A 20,194-nucleotide genomic window follows, 5' to 3' on the forward strand; every position below is an offset into this window, starting at 1 on the left:
CCGCTACTCATCTCATCAGAGAGGCCCATTTTGTCTTGGTGTTCTATTTCGTCTTTTAGACCCGAAGGGCCACATCTTACTTGCATGGTGTGTGTTCAGGTTTTCAAGCATGTCCCTTGTTTTCCTACCTAGTCCTCCCTATCGTTTTGGGGATGAGGCCTTGCTGTGCATTTTCATTTCTGTTTGCAGAGGGAGAAACAGCAGTTCAGCAAAGTAGGTGACTTGCCCGCGTTGACATGGCCGGTGAGTAGACTACAGTTGAGGTTTTTGGCTTTCCTCAGCACTTACCCTATGTCTCTAAATCCAGCGGCTCAAACTCAAATGCCACCAGGGGCCAGGCAGGTGAGCTGTGTCAGCGGGACCCAGTGACGGGAAGAGAAGGCCCCATCTTAAGTGGCTGCTGCTCAGCCCCAGGCAGGGGCCACTGTCCGGGATTGCAGGCCCAGGATTTCAAAGAGAAGTTGGGAATTCGGATTTTTGTGTGGAATCTGATTTTTAAATGTTGGCAGCTAATTTAGAAAAAAAAAAATGTAGCCAAACAAAGTGAGTCTGCTGACCTCTGCCCTACATCACCTGGCTGCTGGTCACTCATGCACGGCCTTTCCTCCTGACTCAGGTTTATGGGGAGGCTCTGCTGGCTGGCTTTCCTGTTAAGGGAAAGGGGGAAAGGAAAGGGAAGAGGAAACAATTCTAGGAGCTTCTGGTCCATTTGCGTCGTGCTGGCCACACACTGTGTAAATAGCTCAGCTGCCCACATTCCCAAGGCAAATACTTTCCATGCGCCTCTTTGGCCACCTTGAATCCCGGGGCTCTTTGGCAGTTTATCCGCTCGCTTCCTTTTCCGAAGATTCAAATGACGACTGCCTGAAAATATTTTCTTCAGCTGGGTTTTTCCTTGGTGACTTCACTCCGAGACAGATGTGCCCTAATAATAGCATTGAAAGTTAAGGGGAATAAGTCAGCCAGCTGGTTCTGTTCCCTAGAAATGATGTTACAGTTCCTAAATGTGAGCACTCCCTGGAGACCTTGGAGGGGCTGAGCCTGCAAGAGGGCCGTGGTCATTGTGAGAGTCTGGAGTCCTTCTCCCTGGGACAGAGTCCCCAAGGCTCTTCCCTCGTCCCACTAGGATACATGTACTGCCCGGCACACAGCAGATGGACATTGCAAAGGAGGTTTGCTCTCTTCGGAGATGGTCACGGGCTCTCGTTCAGCTCCTGCCTCCTGAGCCTAGAGGCCCCAAGCTTGGTGAGACCTAAATCCTGACTGCACAAAGCAGACCATTCCTCCAAGGGCCTCTTTCGTGCCTGTGTTCAGGCTCACTGACTGGAAGGACTCCCAGAGGTCATTTAAGCCCCGTTCTTCAGCCACTACCATTCCAGAATAAATTTTTCAGATAACCCGCTTGCATTCCCTCAATAATGTTTCATTTCCTCTAACTCAGTAGGAAGGAGATGAAACAAGTCTAAGAGAACCAGGAGCCTTCTGTAAGCTGTGCAGGCAAGAGAGTGACTTTCGTGGAGTCCAAGTTTTAAGATCCCTTAGATAGAAAACTGGACCAGCCTCTACGGATGTTGATGCTCTGTTTCTTGGTTTTGCTTCTCTGTAAATCAGAGGGAGTAGACAGGGAGGACCTGGGGTGCAGCTCTTCTTTGCCCCTGTCTCATAGGCGATCCTCACCTCACTTTTGTGAAAACCCATGTTGTCTGTAATGATCCCAAAAGCTGCTGCAAAAGACCTCAATATAAAAGAAATGTTAACCTGGACGTGGTGGCTCACGCCTGTAATCCTAGCACTTTGAGAGGCCGAGGTGGGTGGATCACTTCTTTGGTCACCTTAAGTCCAGGACTTCAAGACCAGCCTGGGCAACATGGCAAAACCCCATCTCTACCAAAAAATACAAAAACTGTCAGGCATGGTGGTATATGCGTATAGTCCCAGCTACTAAGGAGGCTGAGGCAGGAGGATTACCGGGTTGCTTGAGCCAGGAAGTTAAGGCCGTAGTGAGCCGTGATTGCGCCACTGACTCCACTCCAGCCTGGGTGACAGAACAAGACCCTGTCTCATAAAAAAAAAAGAAAAGAAAGAAGTGTTGAATCATTGTAGCCTAAAGCAAGAAGTGAAGGAAACAGTTTCAGGGTGTCCCTGCTCCCGGTGGGCGGGAGAACCTGGCTGCAGTAGGGCGTGCAGGCTTCCAGGGTAGGAGTTTGGGCAAGACCCCAAGGTCTGCCCCGATTGGGACACAAACCTAGGGGCACAGCTTTGCCCCCGTTTGCTACTCTGGGCATAGGAGGCGAGACTGGTGCCTGCCTTTCTGGGGCCCTGGGAGGCTCCTGTCACGTGGGGAAAGTGCTAAGTAAGCACCCACTGCCACTAGCAGAGCCTGGTTGACAGAGATGCACGGGGAAGGGCGATGAGTCAATCTGTTTATGAAAATCACACATATCGTCACACATACCGTCAAGATGACCCAGGGGACAGCTGAGCCCTGAGAGCTGATGAGTCTTGCTCATACTTGGGGGTTCTCTGGTGTCCCTTTTTGGCAACCCGTTTCCTGTGCTTCCAGAGGTCTGCACGTGAACAGATGCATGACTGCTGAACTGAGACACAGGGTCCCTACCCTGAACAGCTCTGGTCAGGAGAGGGAAGCTGGGTGACTCATAGCAGAATTCAGAGCTGCACATTGGCCACCGCTGGGGCATGGCTGCAGACGCTTCTTTGGAAAGCAGCTTGGGGTTTCTGGTTCTCTGCAAGTCTGCATTCTCACTCACTGAGTGCCATTTAGCCACAGGCAAATCAGCATTATCTGTCAGAAATGAATTGCACCAGTGTAGCTTGATAACTGCTTATAAGCCGCCATGTGGTATTCAAGTCCTTCCTCAAAAGTTTCCTTGTTGGAAATTCCTTAAGTGGGAGTTCCCAAAACTCTGGCTTTGGAGTTAGACCAGGATAACCCCCTTAACCAAATCTCTTACAAGGTCTTTTTTGCATTCCCAGAAACTACTTAAAAGGCAGTATTTTTTCCATTAATGTTCTTGGCCCAGAGAGGTAAACTTTTAGCAATTGGAGGTTGAGGAAATCTTATCCCTTCTACTATATCCAGTAGTATCCTAAGGTTTTAAAATGTATAACCTGAATTTTTTTCAATCTCAGGAATCTCTGAAAAAGTACTAGGGGTTAACAAAGAGCTGCTCACACAGTAAGTGTGTTTCCTTTAGCAGGGCTGTGCCTGGGAGAGCTTTGGGGAGAGAAGATGGCATTTTAGATTCTTGAACTTTCTGCAGAAAACTTCCTTTTAGATTCCTGGCTTTGTAAATGTCATCCTCCAGCATGGGATGAAGAAGTCTGTTTCCACTTGTGGCCACCTGGCAGAGCTGCCTGTGTCCCTGTTGCTCAGCTCAGTCTCCCAGGGAACAGGCAAAAGTTACTTATTTCAGATCCCAGGTCCCTGGGGGAGGTTTGGGTGGGGGGATTTTCAGGAAACACGAGAGCCTCTGGTGGCTCCCCTGCCAGGCTGCCTCATAGTCCGTGCACTCCCTCTCACACCTGGCTAGAAAGTAGCTCCTGGGCATTTTGGAGTTCCAGAAAGACTCTGTTTCTGTCAAGGAATAGGACTTTTCACTGGGGATCCACTTCCTCCTAGCTATGGCCTTCACCTTCTGCCCTTTCCTTGTGGAAAGGTGGGATTCAAGGCTGGGATTAGGGATAGAAGAGGAGGTGGTCAGACCCTACTGCTAACATCTGCTGGGCTCATACACAGCTGTCTCCCATACAGTTCATCCGATCCATAGGCTCTTGACCTCGAGGGGGTCAGACCAGCCAGTATACGGAAGAGGTATGCAATGTGTATCTGCCTCGTTGAGTGCTCTTGTGTATGTACCAGGCACTGCACACAGAGAATTTAATTTAACCCTAAAAACAATACTTTAGGATACATGGTATTTCCATTTTATAGATGAGGAAACTGAAGCTCAGAGAGGTTTGGTAACTTGCCTAGTGCCACCAGCCAGGAGTGGCAGGATCTAAATCTGAGTTTATCTGGCTATAATGTTACCTGTTCCACATGACAGGGAATGAGGCAGCCCAGCAGAGTGATGAAGAGCTTGGATCTGCAGCCAGCCTGCCTGACTACACATGTACAGAACCTTGGGCAAGTTGTCTCATGACTCTGTGCCTCAGTGTTCCCATCTGTGAAGTGGGACAGTGACAGCACCTCTGTGATAGGTTGAGAGACTCTTATCACACACACACAGCAAATACTCAGCCCTGTGTCTGGCTCTGGTAAGCACAAGAGCTATTTCTTGAACTGGCACTAGAACAGCTCGCATGCTATGGGCTGCGCTCTTGCCCTGCCTTACCTCTCTGTGGGCTATAAAGGAAGGATTAAGCAACTCTAGCTCCCCAGACCAGGGAGCTGTTCCCAAGAAGGTGTGTTGGGGGTGGGGATGGGGCAGAGTCCCCTGGCTGGCGCCTCTGAGAGAGCGGCCCAAGATGGACTCTGCGGGTGCTCGGAGGTTCCAGAACTTCAGTGCCAATTGTCTGCCGATCAGTGAAGGCCTTCAGTAAATTTCCACCCTCTGTAACTTGGCCTTGTTGTTTTGCATTTACCAAAGTAAAAATAAAATCTCTGGGGAGGAGTGGATGAGCGCAGGGCGGGAGAGGATCTGCTGCGTGTTTCAGGGGTGGCCGTTAACCAGCTGGGCAGAGCCCAGGCGCCCTTTCCCAGAGGAAAGGCTGAGTCCTTCTGTCCTCTGAGCTTTATCCATTAGGAAGTCAGCCTCGAAAGGCTGCCCACCCGCCTCGTGCTCTTCCCCAGCCCCGTTGGCCACTCCCTGTTTCCTCCTATTGTTGGTCCCGTGCTAGCCTCCGGGCCCAGCAGCCTTTGAGGCCTGGAGAGGCCCCTGGTGTGAGCTCTGCGAGGCCCCTGGTGTGAGCTCTGTTCAGCACAGCATTTCCTGTGCCTTCTTCCTCTCTCGCCTCTCTCCTCTAGCCCTTCATTATTTTTAGTTCTTAAGAGGACAGAATCCAGGAGAAAGGAGGAGGGAAAAGCCAAGTTAATGACCTTCTCACCAGAGATGGAGCATTTATTTGCTGGGCCCTGCCCAATAAGGAGGGTTAGGAACATTTCCATTTTGGGTGAAGGACACCTCGATTCTTGAGTAACCAAAAAAAGACTCTGGTTTAGCAAGATTGCAGGCCCCTTTGATGCCAGCTCCTATACAGTGTGGATGAGGGAAGGAGTGCGGACCTGAAAGAGTCGCTAAGGAAGAGCATTCTTTGCTGGTGTCTCCAGTGTCCCTGACTCCTGCAGGACGCTGGGGATACCCACGAAGAGATGTCCCCTGCCTGCCAGCAAGGGCATCACAGATTGAGGCATGGGAGAGTGAGCAAACAGTGACTAACCTGAGTGAAAGGTTGCCCTCCAAACCCTTGAGTGAAAAAGACCCCTGGGTCCCAGGGCCAGCCAGGCTGCCAGCCGTGGGGTCCTGGAGAGAAACCCAGGCAGACCAAACAGGAAATTCCCACAAATATGCCCCCTCTTGCTACTTGGAGAAGTCTCTAGAAAAATCCAGGTGTGAGCAAGTGAACATAAAGCAGTGTGAGCCTTGGTGTAGGTGTGCTTTATCTTCCAGGCCTGGGCCCTTAGCATGTGCTGGGCCTGCAGGGTCCTCCTATCAGCCAGATGGCGGGAGTATTGGATTCCTGCCGGCTCTCCAGCCTGGGGGACATACAGAAGGTCAGGACAGATCCCCAGTTCCCCAGGAGCCTTCCTGCCACTGGGAGACATGGTATGGCACACAAGAATCACGAAGCACTCCAGCTTCCTTTCCGTTCCCTGCCCCACCTGCAGGTCTGCTGTGCAGGTGCCCTGCCGGGAAGCTCTCCCTCCTCCCTTCTGCGTATCCACATCCTGCAACTCCCTCCAGCTTCAGGGAGGATTCCAGGAGTGGCGTGGGGCTAGAGTGGCCTGAGAGACTTCAGGGACAAGGCAGGGCCAGCTTGCAGATTCCAGGGGATCTGCTGGAAGGAGAGGTAGGATGTGGATACACAGAAGGATGGAGGGAGAGCTTTCTGGGCAGAGCACCTGCACAGTAGACCTGGAGGTGGGGCAGGTATGGGATGGCTTGCCCTGACGGATTGGAGTGGGCACGCCAGAGAGTGAGTGTGGGGCAGTATCTGGGGGTGGCTCTGTATCCCGCAGGGACCCTGCTCCCTCTTATGGGTGGTCAGGGAGCCTTGGTGAGGCCCTGGGCTGCTCCTGGAGCCCTGTCCTTGCCGGCTGGGCCTTGGGCAACCTTCTTTGGCAGGGTTTAAGGCTTATGGTGGAAGAGGAAGAGTGGCCATGATGGAGGCCCCGTGGGTGCCAGTCTGGGTGCCGCCCTTGGCCTAGAAACTAGGCCTCTAGTTGCAACAGGAAGAAGGCAGCTAATCAGGAGACAGCTGGGCAGTGACTCAGGGTTTTCCTGGCTTTGGCCAGAATGTGCTGCTAGGGGTCGATTGACCATGGTGGCGTCCCTCAAAAAGGGTCAACCAGGTGGGGAGCTCCAGCCTTCAGCCTGACCAGGTCTATGCACTGCAAACCAGGGGCCCGGCAGCCCTCGCAGCCTGATTGGGTGTGGAGGGGACAGAGCGCTCACCTGGAGCTAGTTTAGCTAGCTAGTTCACTGAGCTGGTTTGTGTAGCCCCTGCAGGGGGTCCTGGTCTGCAGGGGCTGGTAAGGACCCACCATCCTCGTTCTCCTGCCCTAGGCCCAGCAATTGCTTCTGAAGGAGGGACTTCACCAACCCGACAGCATTCAGTAATCCCTACACTACGCTCATGGGTTGCGTAAAGGGCGGGGGAGAAGAACCTCGTGCCTGGTGAGCAGCGCTGTGGAGGATGTTCTGTGCCATCCAGCCTGCGGGAACATCACATGGGGGGTGGAGACGGGAGATGAAATAAAGCCTTACTCGGGTCTTTTCTGAAAGTGCTTTCGCATTTGGCATTTAGGGGGATTTTCTTGTTTGTTAAAGGGGGAAAGGCAGTTAGTCTTAAATCCAGACTTTTATTTTTAGCTGGAGCTACCTGTCCTGCCAAGTCCTTGGGCTTAATTTTTCCGATCCTTGGTGTCTTGGTTTTGAAAGCCCTTCCCCTCCTTCCCTCCCAGCTCCTTTTTGGCAGGGGCAGGTTTCGCTTTTGGCCCCAGCCAGGTTTCTAACCAGGGCTACAGGAGGGAGCTATTGAGCCAGGGGCCCCTACCTGCCTGGGCTTGTACCCAGCTGCCTCCAACCCAGCTGGGCCCTGCCAGGGGGAATACAATGAACAAAGTTGGCCACCGCTTGCACTCTGCAGCCTAGGAGAAGCACCAGGCTTTTCCCCAGTGAAGGAAATAATGATCACTAGGGAAACCCTAACTGCTTTTTTAGAAAGACCAAATGAAGAAGGAAGGAAAAAAGGACTTTTTCCAAACATGGAAAACTCAATGACTCTCACTCAGACTTTTGCAAGAGCAGAACAAAGGCTTTGACACAGAACAAATTCTCCCCGGGCAGGGGCGTTCTTCATCCACTTTCGACATTTTGTTAAATGTGCCTTCCCTGAGCGTGTGTCAGTAAGGACGTTCTGGGAACAGACTTGGAGGGAGGGGAGAGTAGGCCTTTGTTCAGGCCTCCCCCATCTGAAAGGTCACTCTTCTGACAAAGCCCTTGCTGTTTATGTGAGGCTATTTTATAGCTAGGGGAGAAGCAGAGAGCCCCAGGTCTGAGAGAGATGATGGGAGCCCAGTAAGCCTGTTGGCTGAAACAAAATCCTTGGAATTAAGTGGCACAAACCTGGAAGCTGTGTGACCTTTTGCAAGTTACTAAACCCCTCTCAACATGTTTCATCATTTGCAAAATGGAGACAACTATATCAGTGTTGTGAGAGTTACCTGAGCTATTAGCATAGTATCTAACACTGTGTTAGACATGTAACGTGATCTCTTTGCACACACACAGCAGAGTTAGGCTGGCAATACTGTTTTCGGAGTGTTAGAGGGTCCAGAGATCATTTCCCGTTTCTGATATTTTAGAGATGTCCCCTCATCTCTTTTACTCAACAACAACAACAAACGGAGACTCTTTCTTTATGATTATCTAAAGATAAAAGCCAAGTGATCAAACTATTTAAATAAAAAGAGAAGTGCTGGAGGAAAAAGTAGCAAATTGGGGGAACAAGTCAGGTGAGAGAGGCTAAGAAGAGAATGTAAACCCCCTTTAGAAAATGAAATTTGCCAAGCAATCTTATTATTCACCTTGAAAATATCTTCCTTTGGCAGTGCCTAGCAGAGTTCCACATATGTGAAATAGGATGCTTTGGGAAATCATTCTTCTTTTTGCAACGTCAGTGACTTGAACCAGAAACTGATATTGACTCACCTGGACTCTGACTCTTTCCAAGTTACACATCTGGGGGCCTAAGGAACTGCCCCATGAGTTCCCGGAGCTGCTGTGGGCATGGGACGGGAAGCTTTGTAAGCAATTAATCACACAGTTAGCTCATCTGATCGCCACTGGCCATGATCAGGCCCTCTGAAAGTGCCTAGTTGGATGCTTGCCAATCTGCTATGCCTTGGAGGAAAAAATCATTTCAATTTAAGAAAATAGACACAGAAGCAAAAAACCAAAGTGAGCCTGGAAGGTTTGCCTGTCCGTGACAGTCTACAGAGCAGCTGTTTGTGCCTGTCACCTGCCCAGGCTCTCACGGTGACTGCATGGGGAGGGCAGGGTATGTGCATTGATACCTGCCGTGCCCAGTGTACACCAAGGTTTGCCCATGCTGCAGCTGGAAGGCAGCAGAACAAAGGTTCGTTCCAACCTCTACACCTGAATTGCATTCTGCGTCATCATCCTGCCTTCTAGAACAACATCCAACTCCATGGGCTGCCTTTTAAGATCTTGATGGAGGGGGAGAGGAGTATGTATGTCGCTTCAGCCCTTAATCTGCAAGGTGGTGAAACCACTGTGGGCCTGGCAAAATCAGCAAGAAGGGGCTGGAGGAAGGGCAGCTGTCTTGGGGTACACTGGGACTGGAAGGAGCTGCCTTCCTGAAGTCCTCCTTGCTTCTCTGAAGTTGTCCCAGCACAGCTGTGGCTTCCGGGAGAGGAATGTCAGGGCCCTGATAAGGAAATGGAGTGGAGCCCGCACCTGTCCAGAATGAAATTTCTTCAGCAGCCTCTGACCGGGCTCCCGATGGGCAAGTGCAGCCCCTCCTACACCTGCTGAGTTTGATCTCCCTCCTGGATGCTGTGAGGCTTGGCACCTGCCCAGCCAGGCACTCAGGAAACCTGCTGGGTGTCTCTGAGGGCCCACCAGGGTAAACCAAGGTCCCTTTCTTGTGTTGAAGAGAAGAACTGGGATGGAGGCATGCCCAGGGCTCTTTGGAAGCACCCAGGAGGGGCAACGGGAAGGCTTCCTGGGAAGAGGGTATCTGGGTTGCATTTTAAAATCCACACAGGAGTGAGCTAAGTCCTGAGCATCCCCAGTCATTCTTCTGCAAAGTCCCTAATAGCAGAAGCTGACACCCTTGCGGGCCTAAGGTGGTGTGGGGACAGGTGTGTGGAGCAAGAAGTTGCCTGCAGAACTCCACAGGCCTGAGAGAATATGAGCCCAGGTGCGCTGCAGATGGTGCCATGTGTGGATGGGGGTGGGGGTCACCAGGGCTGCCAGTGACCTGCAGTCCTCACGACATGCAAGTGTCTGCCCCCAGCGTCACAACCCTTTCTTCTCCCACCCATCCCAAATTGCACTGAGAAATATAACATTGGTTTGGAGGGGCGGGAAGTGGCTGGAAAGAAGACAGGAAGCAGACCCCAGGGGGCATGTGGGCTGAGCTGAGGATCAGACAGTGCTGGCCCTGGGTGGCTTGGCCTCCTGTGGGGAAGGCTGGGCTGGGCAGGTGGCCGCTGACCGGCTCAGACAGCACTGCAGGGACAGGAAGCAAGGCCAGACTCTGAAGAACATGCAGAAGGCTGAGGTCTGCTTGCATCCTCACCTCTCCTGCCAGGCCTTTCCAGGGGACTTCTCTGAGCCCCGAAAAGAGAGCCACGGGTGACTGCAGCCTTGAGCCCTCCCCTGCCCTAGGATTGAGGAGCCTCTGGTCATTGGCCGTGAGCAGGCCACAGAGGCTTGCAGGCCTGGGGTCACCTGCTGTCTCCTAATGGGGGCCATTTCCTCCCCAAGAGGCAGGGCCCATTTCCTGGCTGAGCAGTCACAGGGCCTGAGAAGGGCCCCGAGCTTGGTGAAGCTCTGCTTTCCCCATCATGACATTCTTACTGAATTTTGGACAAAGGGCCCCTCATTTTCATTTTGCACGTTATGTAGATGATCCTGATGATAGCTAAAGCATTTTGTAAGTGGGGTGGCCAGAGGCCCACACATCCCCACAGCCTAGAGTAGGGTAGACCTGGGTCCCTCCTTCCTCTCCTTCCTCCCTCTTCTTCCTCCTCTTCCTCCTCCCCTCTGCTTCCTCCCCTCCTCCTCCTCTTCTCTCCTCCTTCTCCCCACTTCCTCCTCTTCCTCCCTCCTCTTCCTCCCTCCTCCTCTTTCTCCCTCTTCCTCCTCCCCTCTTCCTCCTCTTGCTATGCTCCTCCCCACCTCCTCTTCCTCCCTCCTCCTCCTCTTCCTCCCACCTCCTCCCCTCCTCTTCCTCCTACCCTCCTCCCCACCTCCTCCTCTTCCTTCTCTCCTCTTCTCTCTCCTCTTCCTCCTCCTCTTTCCTCTTCCTACCCTCCTCCTGCTCTCCCTTCTCTCTCCTCTTCTTCCTCCCTCCTCCCTCCTCTTCCTCCTCCCCCTCTTCACTCTTCTTGTCTTCTTCGTCTTCCTCCTTCCTCCTCCTCCCCTGCACCCAGCAGTCCTTTTTTGCCTGTCTTACGAACGACAAAGGCTAGACCTGGAGGTTATGCCCGTTTGCCCTCTGATTTGTTGAAGGCAGTGTTTCCGTACAGCATGACTGAGGATGACTGATGGGAAGGACCCGGGGAGGATTGCGTTGCCCAGGAACTGTTAGCATCATGGGAGGGTTGGAACTTGATCCAGAAAAACACACAGAATCAGACCCTCCCCAGGCAGCCCCACTGGCTTAGAGCAGCTCCAAGCATGGGCTGGAGGTGGGGAGGAGGAACTGCTTGCCCAGGAAGGCTCCACACCCCCCTGCCACAGAACCCTGGGTCTGTTTTATGGCTCTGTGTGTTGAGCAGGAGGAGATCGTTCTGTGTAGGCCTTGGCCCCCAGGGAGTAGATTCCCATCTGCTCTTCAGACCAGGAACTTCTGGGAAAAGGGAGACAAAATGTGGCGTGCCCTGAGCTTCCCCAAGGCGAGGGCTTCCTACTCCCAGGTGACATGGGGAGCAGAATCAGGAGCTGGGGCAGGCTTCTCTCTGTTGCAGGGGAATGCGGCTGCTGTCTGCCGGCTCCTCAAGCTCCCTTTGCCTCTGACTTCCTGTCTCCTCCAGCACAAAGACGGTTGGGGTTTTGTTGTCAGATTTTTTCCCTCCCACTACAAATCTCTCTCCACATTCTCTGAATATTTTAGCTCCTTCAAGTCAGGTGCCAGGGGACAAAACCACACCAGAGGTCTCCAGGCCTCTCTGAGTTTTAAAGAATCACTCCCCTCACCACCACCCCTCCCACACCCTGGTCTGGCTGTTTTCTGATCCTTTCTTTCCACATTTCTCTGAGTGAATTGAAGCTCCATCTTTCCCTGTGCTTCTGGAGTTCAGCACGAGACTCTTACAGAGCAGGGTCCAGGTTGCAACAGGCAGGGGTGACAAATGTTAGCAGCAGGCACTACCCACCCTGCCTGCAGAGGAGCAGCTAAGCAAAGCTCAGACCAGTGCTCGTGTAACCAGGAGTGCAGCCACCTTGGGAGTTCCCCAGCTGGTTTGCATCCAAGCCTGTGAGGCCGGGGGTTATCTGAAAGACATCATGCCTGGTCTTCAGTTGGTTTAACCATCCCGCCCAGAATCAAAGTAAAAGCCGTGTGTCTCCAGCCCACTCCACTGCCCTTTACCTGCCCAGGGGCACCCCTGCGTCGTGGTGCTTTCCTTTCCACCAAAGTGTCCCCAAGAACATCACAAGTGCAGAACTCCATCCAGAGTCTAGAAGTGTCTGGCTGCTCTGATCTGACACGTGGGAGAGCTTAAACCTTGTGTCATCTGACAGCTGCACCGGAAGTGGCACCTGAGCAGCCCCAGAGAGGGATGTATCTGGGGTTTCAGTGGCCAGCTTTAGGGGCACCAGAGGCCCTGGGCTCCTCTGCTAACGGAGCAGCCAGAAAACTTCCGTGGGCTGGCACCCTGGCTGTCCAGGGGAACCGCCCTGGAGGAATCTTGATCTTGTCCTTCCTGTCCAGTCTTCTGCCTCTTGTCCCCTCATCCTGCTGTCTCGAGACTGGAAGGGGCACTTGGAGGTGGGCCCTCACTCGTTGATGGGCATGGAAGTGGGTGAACTGGCTGGAGGCTCCCCATGTGCATGGTACCTACTGGCAGGGCATAGAATGGGATGACTTGGGGGAATTAACTTGCTGAGTCTCAGACTCTTTCAGCTGTAAAATGGAGAAAATACTCCTAACTAGAACATAGGAACAAGGCCATAATTGTCTAACCAGGGCCTGTCACATAGCGAGAGCCCCACAAATGGTAACAGATATGAGTGCGCACACCGTGCCATGGTACTGGTGCACGTCTGCAGAAATGGGCCCTCCTATCTCCCCGAGAGATAACAAAAGCAATGCTGGCCAGCAGCAAGTCCCCCTGCACAGTACTACTCAGCCGGCTCAGGAAGAAACACAACACATCCACTGGCTAGGCCAGCCCCACATCTGCATGTGAGGAAGTAAGGGTCACAGCAGAGCTGGCCACAGTCAGCTGGCCACCTGCCCTGGGTCTGCCAAAGAGCGGCTCACAGCCCCAGGAGGCCAGCAGGGACCTGCCACACATAGGGAGCTTTGGGAGCACTGTGGGAGGGGTCCACAAGGGATGTCTCGATTCCCCTGATGACTGGGAGGTGATGCAGGAGCAGGTGGCCAGCTCTGCCCTGGGCAGGGGACCGGGTACGCTTTGCCACACCACGTTCAAGGCATTTGAAGACCACTTTTGTATTTCCTAGAGCTTGGCTTGAGAGGCTGGAGACCTGGGACCGGGTCTGATTTCAGATAAGAGACAGAGGCTGCTGTGGAAAGCTCACTCTTGAATATCTCCCACAGGGGAGGGCCAGAGGGGCGCGGGATAAACCCCTCTGGGTGGGAGTCTTCTGGGTTGTCCTCCTTTCTTGCCTTGTTACCTGTCTTATCTGGGGGATGAGGCCTGGAGTCCATTTCTGAGGACTGGGGCTTCCTCCAGCCAGTGCTCGGAGGGAGGGCTGTTAGCCTGTCCGCTCCCGGAAAGTGGAGTGTGCCTGGAGTGGATTTGGTTCCTGAGGCGGATGCTGTGGTCTCCCTGACCATTACAAGGACGTTGATTCTCTGGAATCTCCTCCCATCCTTTAGTTTATCTCTGCTCCTAGGGGCTGGGCTGGGGTGGTTGTGGTCACCCTGCAGCCCTCCTTCCCCCAGCCTGGACCTGGAAATGGCTTTTTCTGTTTACTGCTTGGCAGTGACATTAGGCACTGCCTGGGTGCTGCTATTTAAAAACCACGGGGAAACCCTGTGTGTTGCTACTGGCAGAGAGAAAAGAGGTCTCCAGTGCAAGTGCATGGCATTCTCACAAGTGGAATATTCCACGGCCCTCATCCAGGCAGAGCAGTCTTGGGATCGGGGGACTCTCAGGGCCTTGGCCACGTGGGACCTATTTTCATGGTGAAGAAATGGAGGAGGTGTGGGCAGAGGGGAGCCAAGCGGTAAAGGTGCCTGGTTTCGTCAGAGCTCAGCGATGTGAGAGGCTTGTGGATCCCTTGAACTGTCAGAAGACCCCCACCCTGGAGCACCTCCTCCTTTCTGGACCCCTGGTCTTTAGCCTCTGGGAGAGGTCCAAGAACTGGAAGTTTCTTAGCTTCAAATGGCCTTGCAGAGGCTAAGCCACACTGTCTCGCCCAGCATCTGTTCACCTTCCTGGGTCACAGGCCCCCTGCTCACTGTGTCTTGTGGGTCTCTGGAGAGCTGCACCCCAACAGGGTGGGCATGACCCTGCCCCAGGCTCCGAGGTCTTTATTGTTCAGAACCTAGGCCGGCAACTCCGCCTAGCACAGGACTGACCATTCTTGAAGTAACTTCAGAGACACCTGGGTCTCCTCCTTGAACACAGAGGGCTAAAGACCCTCCCACAGACACCCCGGTACCCGCATCTCCTGACAGCTTTATCTCCTGGGAGAATGGGAATCTATGTGTCACTCTTTTTACAAATGAGGACTAAGAACTTGTTCAAGGTCGGTCATTGAGGAGGAAAAGGGGAGCCGGGACTCGGGCCCAGGTTGGCCTGCCTCAACGCCCCACGGTCTCCCGAGGCCTCGCCTGCTCACCTGTCTCCTTCTGCTTGCAGCCCCCATGCCCATAGCAGGTCTGGTTCCCGACCACTCCCAGTCCCAGTCCCCGGGCCTTTGTCCCCACACTCCTGCTGCCAGCTGTAGTCTTTCTCTCCATTGAGTCTGGCCCCCAGCTGTCTCTGGTGGGTGCAGCCTCCGTAAGCTCCCTCCTTCTCCACAGTGAGCTGCCCTCTAGGGTCCTGGGACCCTTCCTCCAGGCGTGTTCATTTGCCTCCGCCTGTATACATAAAATATAAACTGGCACGCTGCTGCTGAGAGAGTAGCCCTCTCTAGTCTTCCTCGGAGGGGCCATTGCTGTTGGGATGAGGGAAGGTCACTTTCCAGGGCCCTAGAGTGTCCATCCATCCAAGGAGCCTGGTATGCCAGCTGTCTGTCCCTCACCGGACACAGGCAACTGAGGCCCCAAGAGGGACTGTGAAACAGTGCGATGTGGGTTCTCCCCTGATGGGGACATGGCATGGGTTAGGGTGAGCCCTGGATTGAGACCACTCTGGGCTCCCCCACTCCCACACCACCCCCGAAGCCTGTCAGCCCCTGTCCTCTCTGAGCTCTGCTGTGGGGATGTGCCCACAGGTGGTGACCAGCTGTGCACTTTCCCCCTGGACCCACCGTAATGGCTCCCCCTGAGCAGGGGCGTCCCCACGAGCCACTGCTGGGCTCATCTTGTATAATGAGGTTTTTCCATTGTTGCCCTCATGCATTGTGTGCCCTGATTGTTTATGCAGCCTTCTGTGTGCTTAGATAAGAAATGCCTCTGCTGGCTTTAGCCTTCTTTGGTGATCGCCATCAGAAGGATCTAGGAAAAACACCCTTGTCAGTAAAACCTCGGCCCTTTTGTCACATGGCCTCATGGGGTGCTGCCCTCTCTTAAGAATAGAATTGGTCTTGGCGGTGGGGTGAGAGTTTCTGGGATGGGGATAAAAATTACCAGGTTTAGTAAGGAAGAATTCCTTTCCTTAAATAGATTTTAACTTGAAAACCTGATGACAGAAGCGGCTGAGTCTCAGCAAAGAGAAAAAACAAAGGAGGCTGATTTCACCTTGACTTCACCTTGGGGACCCAGCAGCCGCCACTGACCCCTGGGGGCTGCAGCTGGGCGCTTCGGGGCAAGGAGTGGGGACCACATCTTCAGCGTGTCCCCCTGTCAAGGGGGACCACCCTCATCTCCTCTGCAAGCCTCATGGCTTCTGCTCTCCTTGGTTTAGCTGGTTCGGGATCCACTTTCTCAGGAACTCACCATGCTTCTCATTCAGGTTCTCATCGCCCCGCTGAGGACGGGTGTATTTTGGGGACACTTGATCTTCATCTCCGCAGCCTGTTCTTATTAAAGTTCACTTAAGGATATTTTTTCTAAAAATATGGGTTTTTTTGTTGTTTTTTTGTTTTTTGCTGGGGAAGAAAAGAATTTTATTTATTTTCAAGTAGTTGTATAGATGAATGTTTAAATCCCAGCTTCGTCATTTACCTCTCTGAGGCTCAGGCTCCACCAGATGGAAATAGAAAGAATTGACTTGCATGTTCATTAAGAAAATAAAATAAGAAGATGCTCAATATATCTTAGTTCTCCTTTCTGCCCAAAGGGCCTGCTCTCCCCAAACACACATGCACGCACACACACATGCACGCACACACACATGCACACTCCCAGCCCTGGCTGTTTTCACCAGAGAAACATCCTGAGAGGGCAGAGTGCGGTGCAGAGGAGAGAGCTGTGGGCTTGCTCCCTCCTGTGTGACCTGAAGCCATCGGTGCAGGTTCTGTTCTGAGGAATTCCTTTGAAGTCTCTCTTCAAACCACTCGCAGGCAAGAGGTGCCTCTGTTGCCTCCGCATCTACGAATTGAATATGAACTAACATGGTGCGGCTGGGTGGTCGTGTCCTCTCCAGCCTTCCTTGGAGGGGTCGTTGTTCTTGGGACGAGGGGAGTTCCCCTGAGCATTTTGCTCAGGCTGTTTGTTCAATGGGGTAAAGCCACCTCCCACCATGTGCCGCATTGGTGATGGTGGTGGCAAGGTCCTCAGAGCCCGCCAAGGGCCCTTCCCATCTTGTGGCCACAGGCAATGAGGGCCTTTGCTTCGAATTTGTCCTAACCAGAAATTAGTGGTTGTCTTTCTAATGTAGAGCTTTTTGTTTGTTTGTTTCTAGAGCAAATCATGGAGGAAAATAAAAAACATGGTGCACTGGTCTCCCTTTGTCATGTCCTTCAAGAAGAAGTACCCCTGGATCCAGCTGGCGGGACATGCAGGTAGACACAGCTCTCCCGGACTTTCCCGGCACCTCTGGGGAGGTGCCCTGGACGCTGTATTCTGGGGATCAAAGCTCCAGAGCAAGTTCCTTCCAAGACTTTCCAGTCTGAAATCGCAGCCACACTTGCAGGCTGCAGCCTTACCAATGCCTTGTAAATGCCATAGACAACTGACCTCTCTGGAGTCTGTGTCACCCCCTTCCTCCAAAACACGCATCCTCCCCTCCCTCGGTCTCTGGCTCTTATCTGTGTGTCTTCCAGTCTCTTTCTTTCTGTCTCTCTTCCCATTGTATTCAATAAGACAGATGAAGCCATCAGTCTTTATAGCTTACCTGCCATTTGTCACCCTGGACAAAGAGGCAAAGCTAACCCCTTCATTGAGCACCTACCGTGTGCCCAAATTGCCATGGTCCTGGGGGTTGCGGCATTAATGCAGATGTAGTTTCTGCCCCGAGGGAGCCTGCAGCTGGTGGAAGATGCAGCCAAGCCACCCCATAACCACAGGGCGGTGTGCGGTGTTGGGTGGAAGGTGGCCAGGAGCTGAGTCCAGGCAGTGCTAGGGAGGAGGGACATCTGGAGCCAAGGCCCCAGAGCCATCTAGCCCACACATAAGACCCTCTGGAAGCACTGTCATCTGGAGACATGTCAGGGGCTGCCTGTGGACTTGGCCTTCATGACTTCACCAGCCTGTGGGTCCTTATCAGGCCAGCACAGGGTCCAGCATTTTGCTTACCTCCTAGGCCACACTGGCCCAACCCAAGGCACATGGGTGGACAGCCTATGTGCATACTTACTGGGTCTGGCTCAGAAGAAGTGCCGCCCAGGTGGGCTGAGCCTTAGACCCCCCACTTCTCAGCCTGCTGTATCTCCCCACCTTGGCTCTGAATCCTGTCCAATCAGGGTTTCTCTGCTGAGGCCAGGAGACACCTTCGTTGCCGAGAAGCAGGGCTGATGATGGAGGTGAGGATGCAAATAGCAACACTAAGGAGTGACTGGGTCATGGCACCTCAGTCTCTCACCCAGCTCTGTACCCTTCCAGCAGGGAACACTGGTGAGGAGGAGTCTGGAGTCAAGGAAGCTGGGGAACCAGCCCAGGATTACAGTTAGTGAGTGGGGGACTGGGTCTTGAACCCACTGCCCTTAAGGTGCTCAGTCCACAGCAGGGAGATAGGCACACCTTCAGCCCCAGGCTTAGCCATCCCCAGGGAGGCCCAGGCCTTGTGGCAGGGATGGTGCCTCTGCCAACTACCTGCAGCCGGGGACCAAGAACCTTCTACACTTGCTCTGCAGGGAGTTTCAAGGCAGCTGCCAATGGCAGGATCCTGAAGAAGCACTGTGAGTCAGAGCAGCGCTGCCTGGACCGGCTGATGGTGGATGTGCTGAGGCCCTTCGTACCTGCCTACCACGGGGATGTGGTGAAGGATGGGGAGCGCTACAACCAGATGGACGACCTGCTGGCCGACTTTGACTCGCCCTGTGTGATGGACTGCAAGATGGGAATCAGGTGAGCCAGGCTTCTCGCAGCCCACATGCCTGCCTCAGTGCAAGCCACATGGCAGGTGCACAGCGCGGCACTCAGGGCTTCCAGGAGGCCTCACAGGTGGAAGGGCAGGCTGAGGAGGCTGTTGGACCAATTAGAGCCTCCCCTTCCCCAGGCATCTCCCATTATGTGCAGAGGGTTCCAGGACCTGGGCTTTGCCCATGATGGCCCCTTTCCTTCTCCAGTGAGCAGAAGCCAGGGGCTGGCAGAACCAGAAAATGGGCAGCGGCTGGGTTCTGAGTCACCCTAGAGAGAAGGAAGAGAGAGCTGCCCTTGGTTCAGGTGGGATTGCTGGGGGTGCGGGGAGCACCAGGTAGGGAGGTCGCAGGATGGTGACTTCCTGCTGTGTGAGCTGCAGGGGAGATGGGAATCTAGGTCTTTCCATTTCCCCAGCCCTGGTGAGTGGGAAGAGACAGTGGCTAGTAGAACATGCTGGTTTACCAAAAAAGACCTGTATCTGCCTAAGAGGAGGAGGAAGCCCCTGACGGAACTCAAGAAACCCACATGGCAGGGCACCGCAGGGCCCGAGGTGAGCCCGGAGCAATCATTGGGCCTGTGTGCAGAACTGGCTCCCACCCCCAGGTTCCTGACAGGGGCTCAGGCTCACCCTGACACCTGCCCAGGGGATAAGCCTGGAGAGGACTCCAGGGAAGAGGAGAAAGGAAGAGGGGGCTTGAGGAGGCAGGGCAGAGAGCAGACGGGGATGCCTGAGGCCCGCTGCCGTGATCTTGGGGCTCAGTTTTAGGCAGCCGGGTTTTCTCACTACCTCTCAAACTGCGGCCCTTCCACCCTGAGACATCCACAGTACGGCTCCTTCTCCCCTGTGCAGGTTTGGTGAACCTCCCTAAGGCTGTTGGCCCCCATGGTGTCCAGCTTGCGGTGCTCATGCTGTGGGCCTGGCCCTGGCTGCAGCACCCGGGCTGGACGGCCAGATGCCAGGCCCCTCCATGCTACCTTGCAGGGCTGTCTGGGAGGCCAGGCACAGAGACTCAGAGCTCAGAGCAGAAGGCTGTGTCCACTGTGACTGGTTTAACCGGATTATTTCTCATAAGAGCAGATTGAGAAAGGGGTATGTGTGTGAGAGAGAGAGAGAGACAGAGACCCAGGCCAGGAGAGAAGTGGGCTAAGCCAGCCAGCGTTTCTCTCCTTCCTTCTCTCTCCTCCTGGGAGTTCTGTCCTAAAATCAGACCCTGCCACCGACTGTTGTGTTCTCTCACCATCACTCACAGGGAAAGAATGGGGGATAGAGAAGCACAGTCCCCACTCTTTGCTCTTGTGCCATCCCTGGCCACCTCCCTTCCACCATCCAAGTTCCTTACTATCTTTAGCCCACAGGGATCTGGGATAGGGCAGGGAGGAGACAGAACATGCCCCCAGCCAGCCCGAGGCCATTGCTTTCCCGAGTCTGATTTCTGACCCCGGATGGCATCCCCTGGTGCACCAGAATATGCCCTCTCAGGGGAGGCCCAGCCATTCCTTCCAACCCAGACAGCAGCAGGACTTCGCAGAACCGCATGGAGAATAATCCAACTGGTGTCCACTCAGACCTGGCCAAAAAAGTATGGCCTGTGTGAAGAACACTGGCTGGGCATTTCTGGAAGTCGGCTGTCCCAAGGACACAGCCAGCCAAGCACAGAGTCAGGCTGCCCCAGAACCTGCCTGCTCCTGCTGGGGACAGGAGCCCCGCTTCCTGCCCCAGGGCTGCCCCCACCCAGCCGCTTGACTTCCGCAGCTTCTGATGGCACCCTAGCGCGCTCAGGAGAGATCTAGAGTGACCGTGGCTGTTACCCATGTAACCTATCTTGGCAGGCAGAGGGAATAGGATGAGAGAGGAGTATGTGTGGAGGGGAAGAGGAAGGTCTCCCCAGAAGCAGGGTGCACCCAGCCTGATCTTTCCTGCACACAAATCCTAAGGACC

General features: G+C 53.8%; 1 protein-coding gene across 2 annotated transcripts in view; it reads left to right on the top strand.

The window, feature by feature from the left end:
* The window catches only part of ITPKB (inositol-trisphosphate 3-kinase B), a 107,533-nt gene that overhangs the window by 74,143 nt on the left and 13,196 nt on the right, over nt 1-20,194 (top strand). For both annotated transcript variants that reach the window (XM_003275105.3, XM_030812790.1), the window contains exons 3-4: nt 16,637-16,736; nt 18,027-18,240. In XM_003275105.3, the coding sequence (XP_003275153.2) occupies nt 16,637-16,736; nt 18,027-18,240 (314 nt within the window). The remainder of the gene's footprint in view (nt 1-16,636; nt 16,737-18,026; nt 18,241-20,194) is intronic.

This window comes from Nomascus leucogenys, chromosome 5 (assembly GCF_006542625.1).
Source record: "Nomascus leucogenys isolate Asia chromosome 5, Asia_NLE_v1, whole genome shotgun sequence".
NCBI classification, from domain to species: Eukaryota; Metazoa; Chordata; class Mammalia; order Primates; family Hylobatidae; genus Nomascus; species Nomascus leucogenys.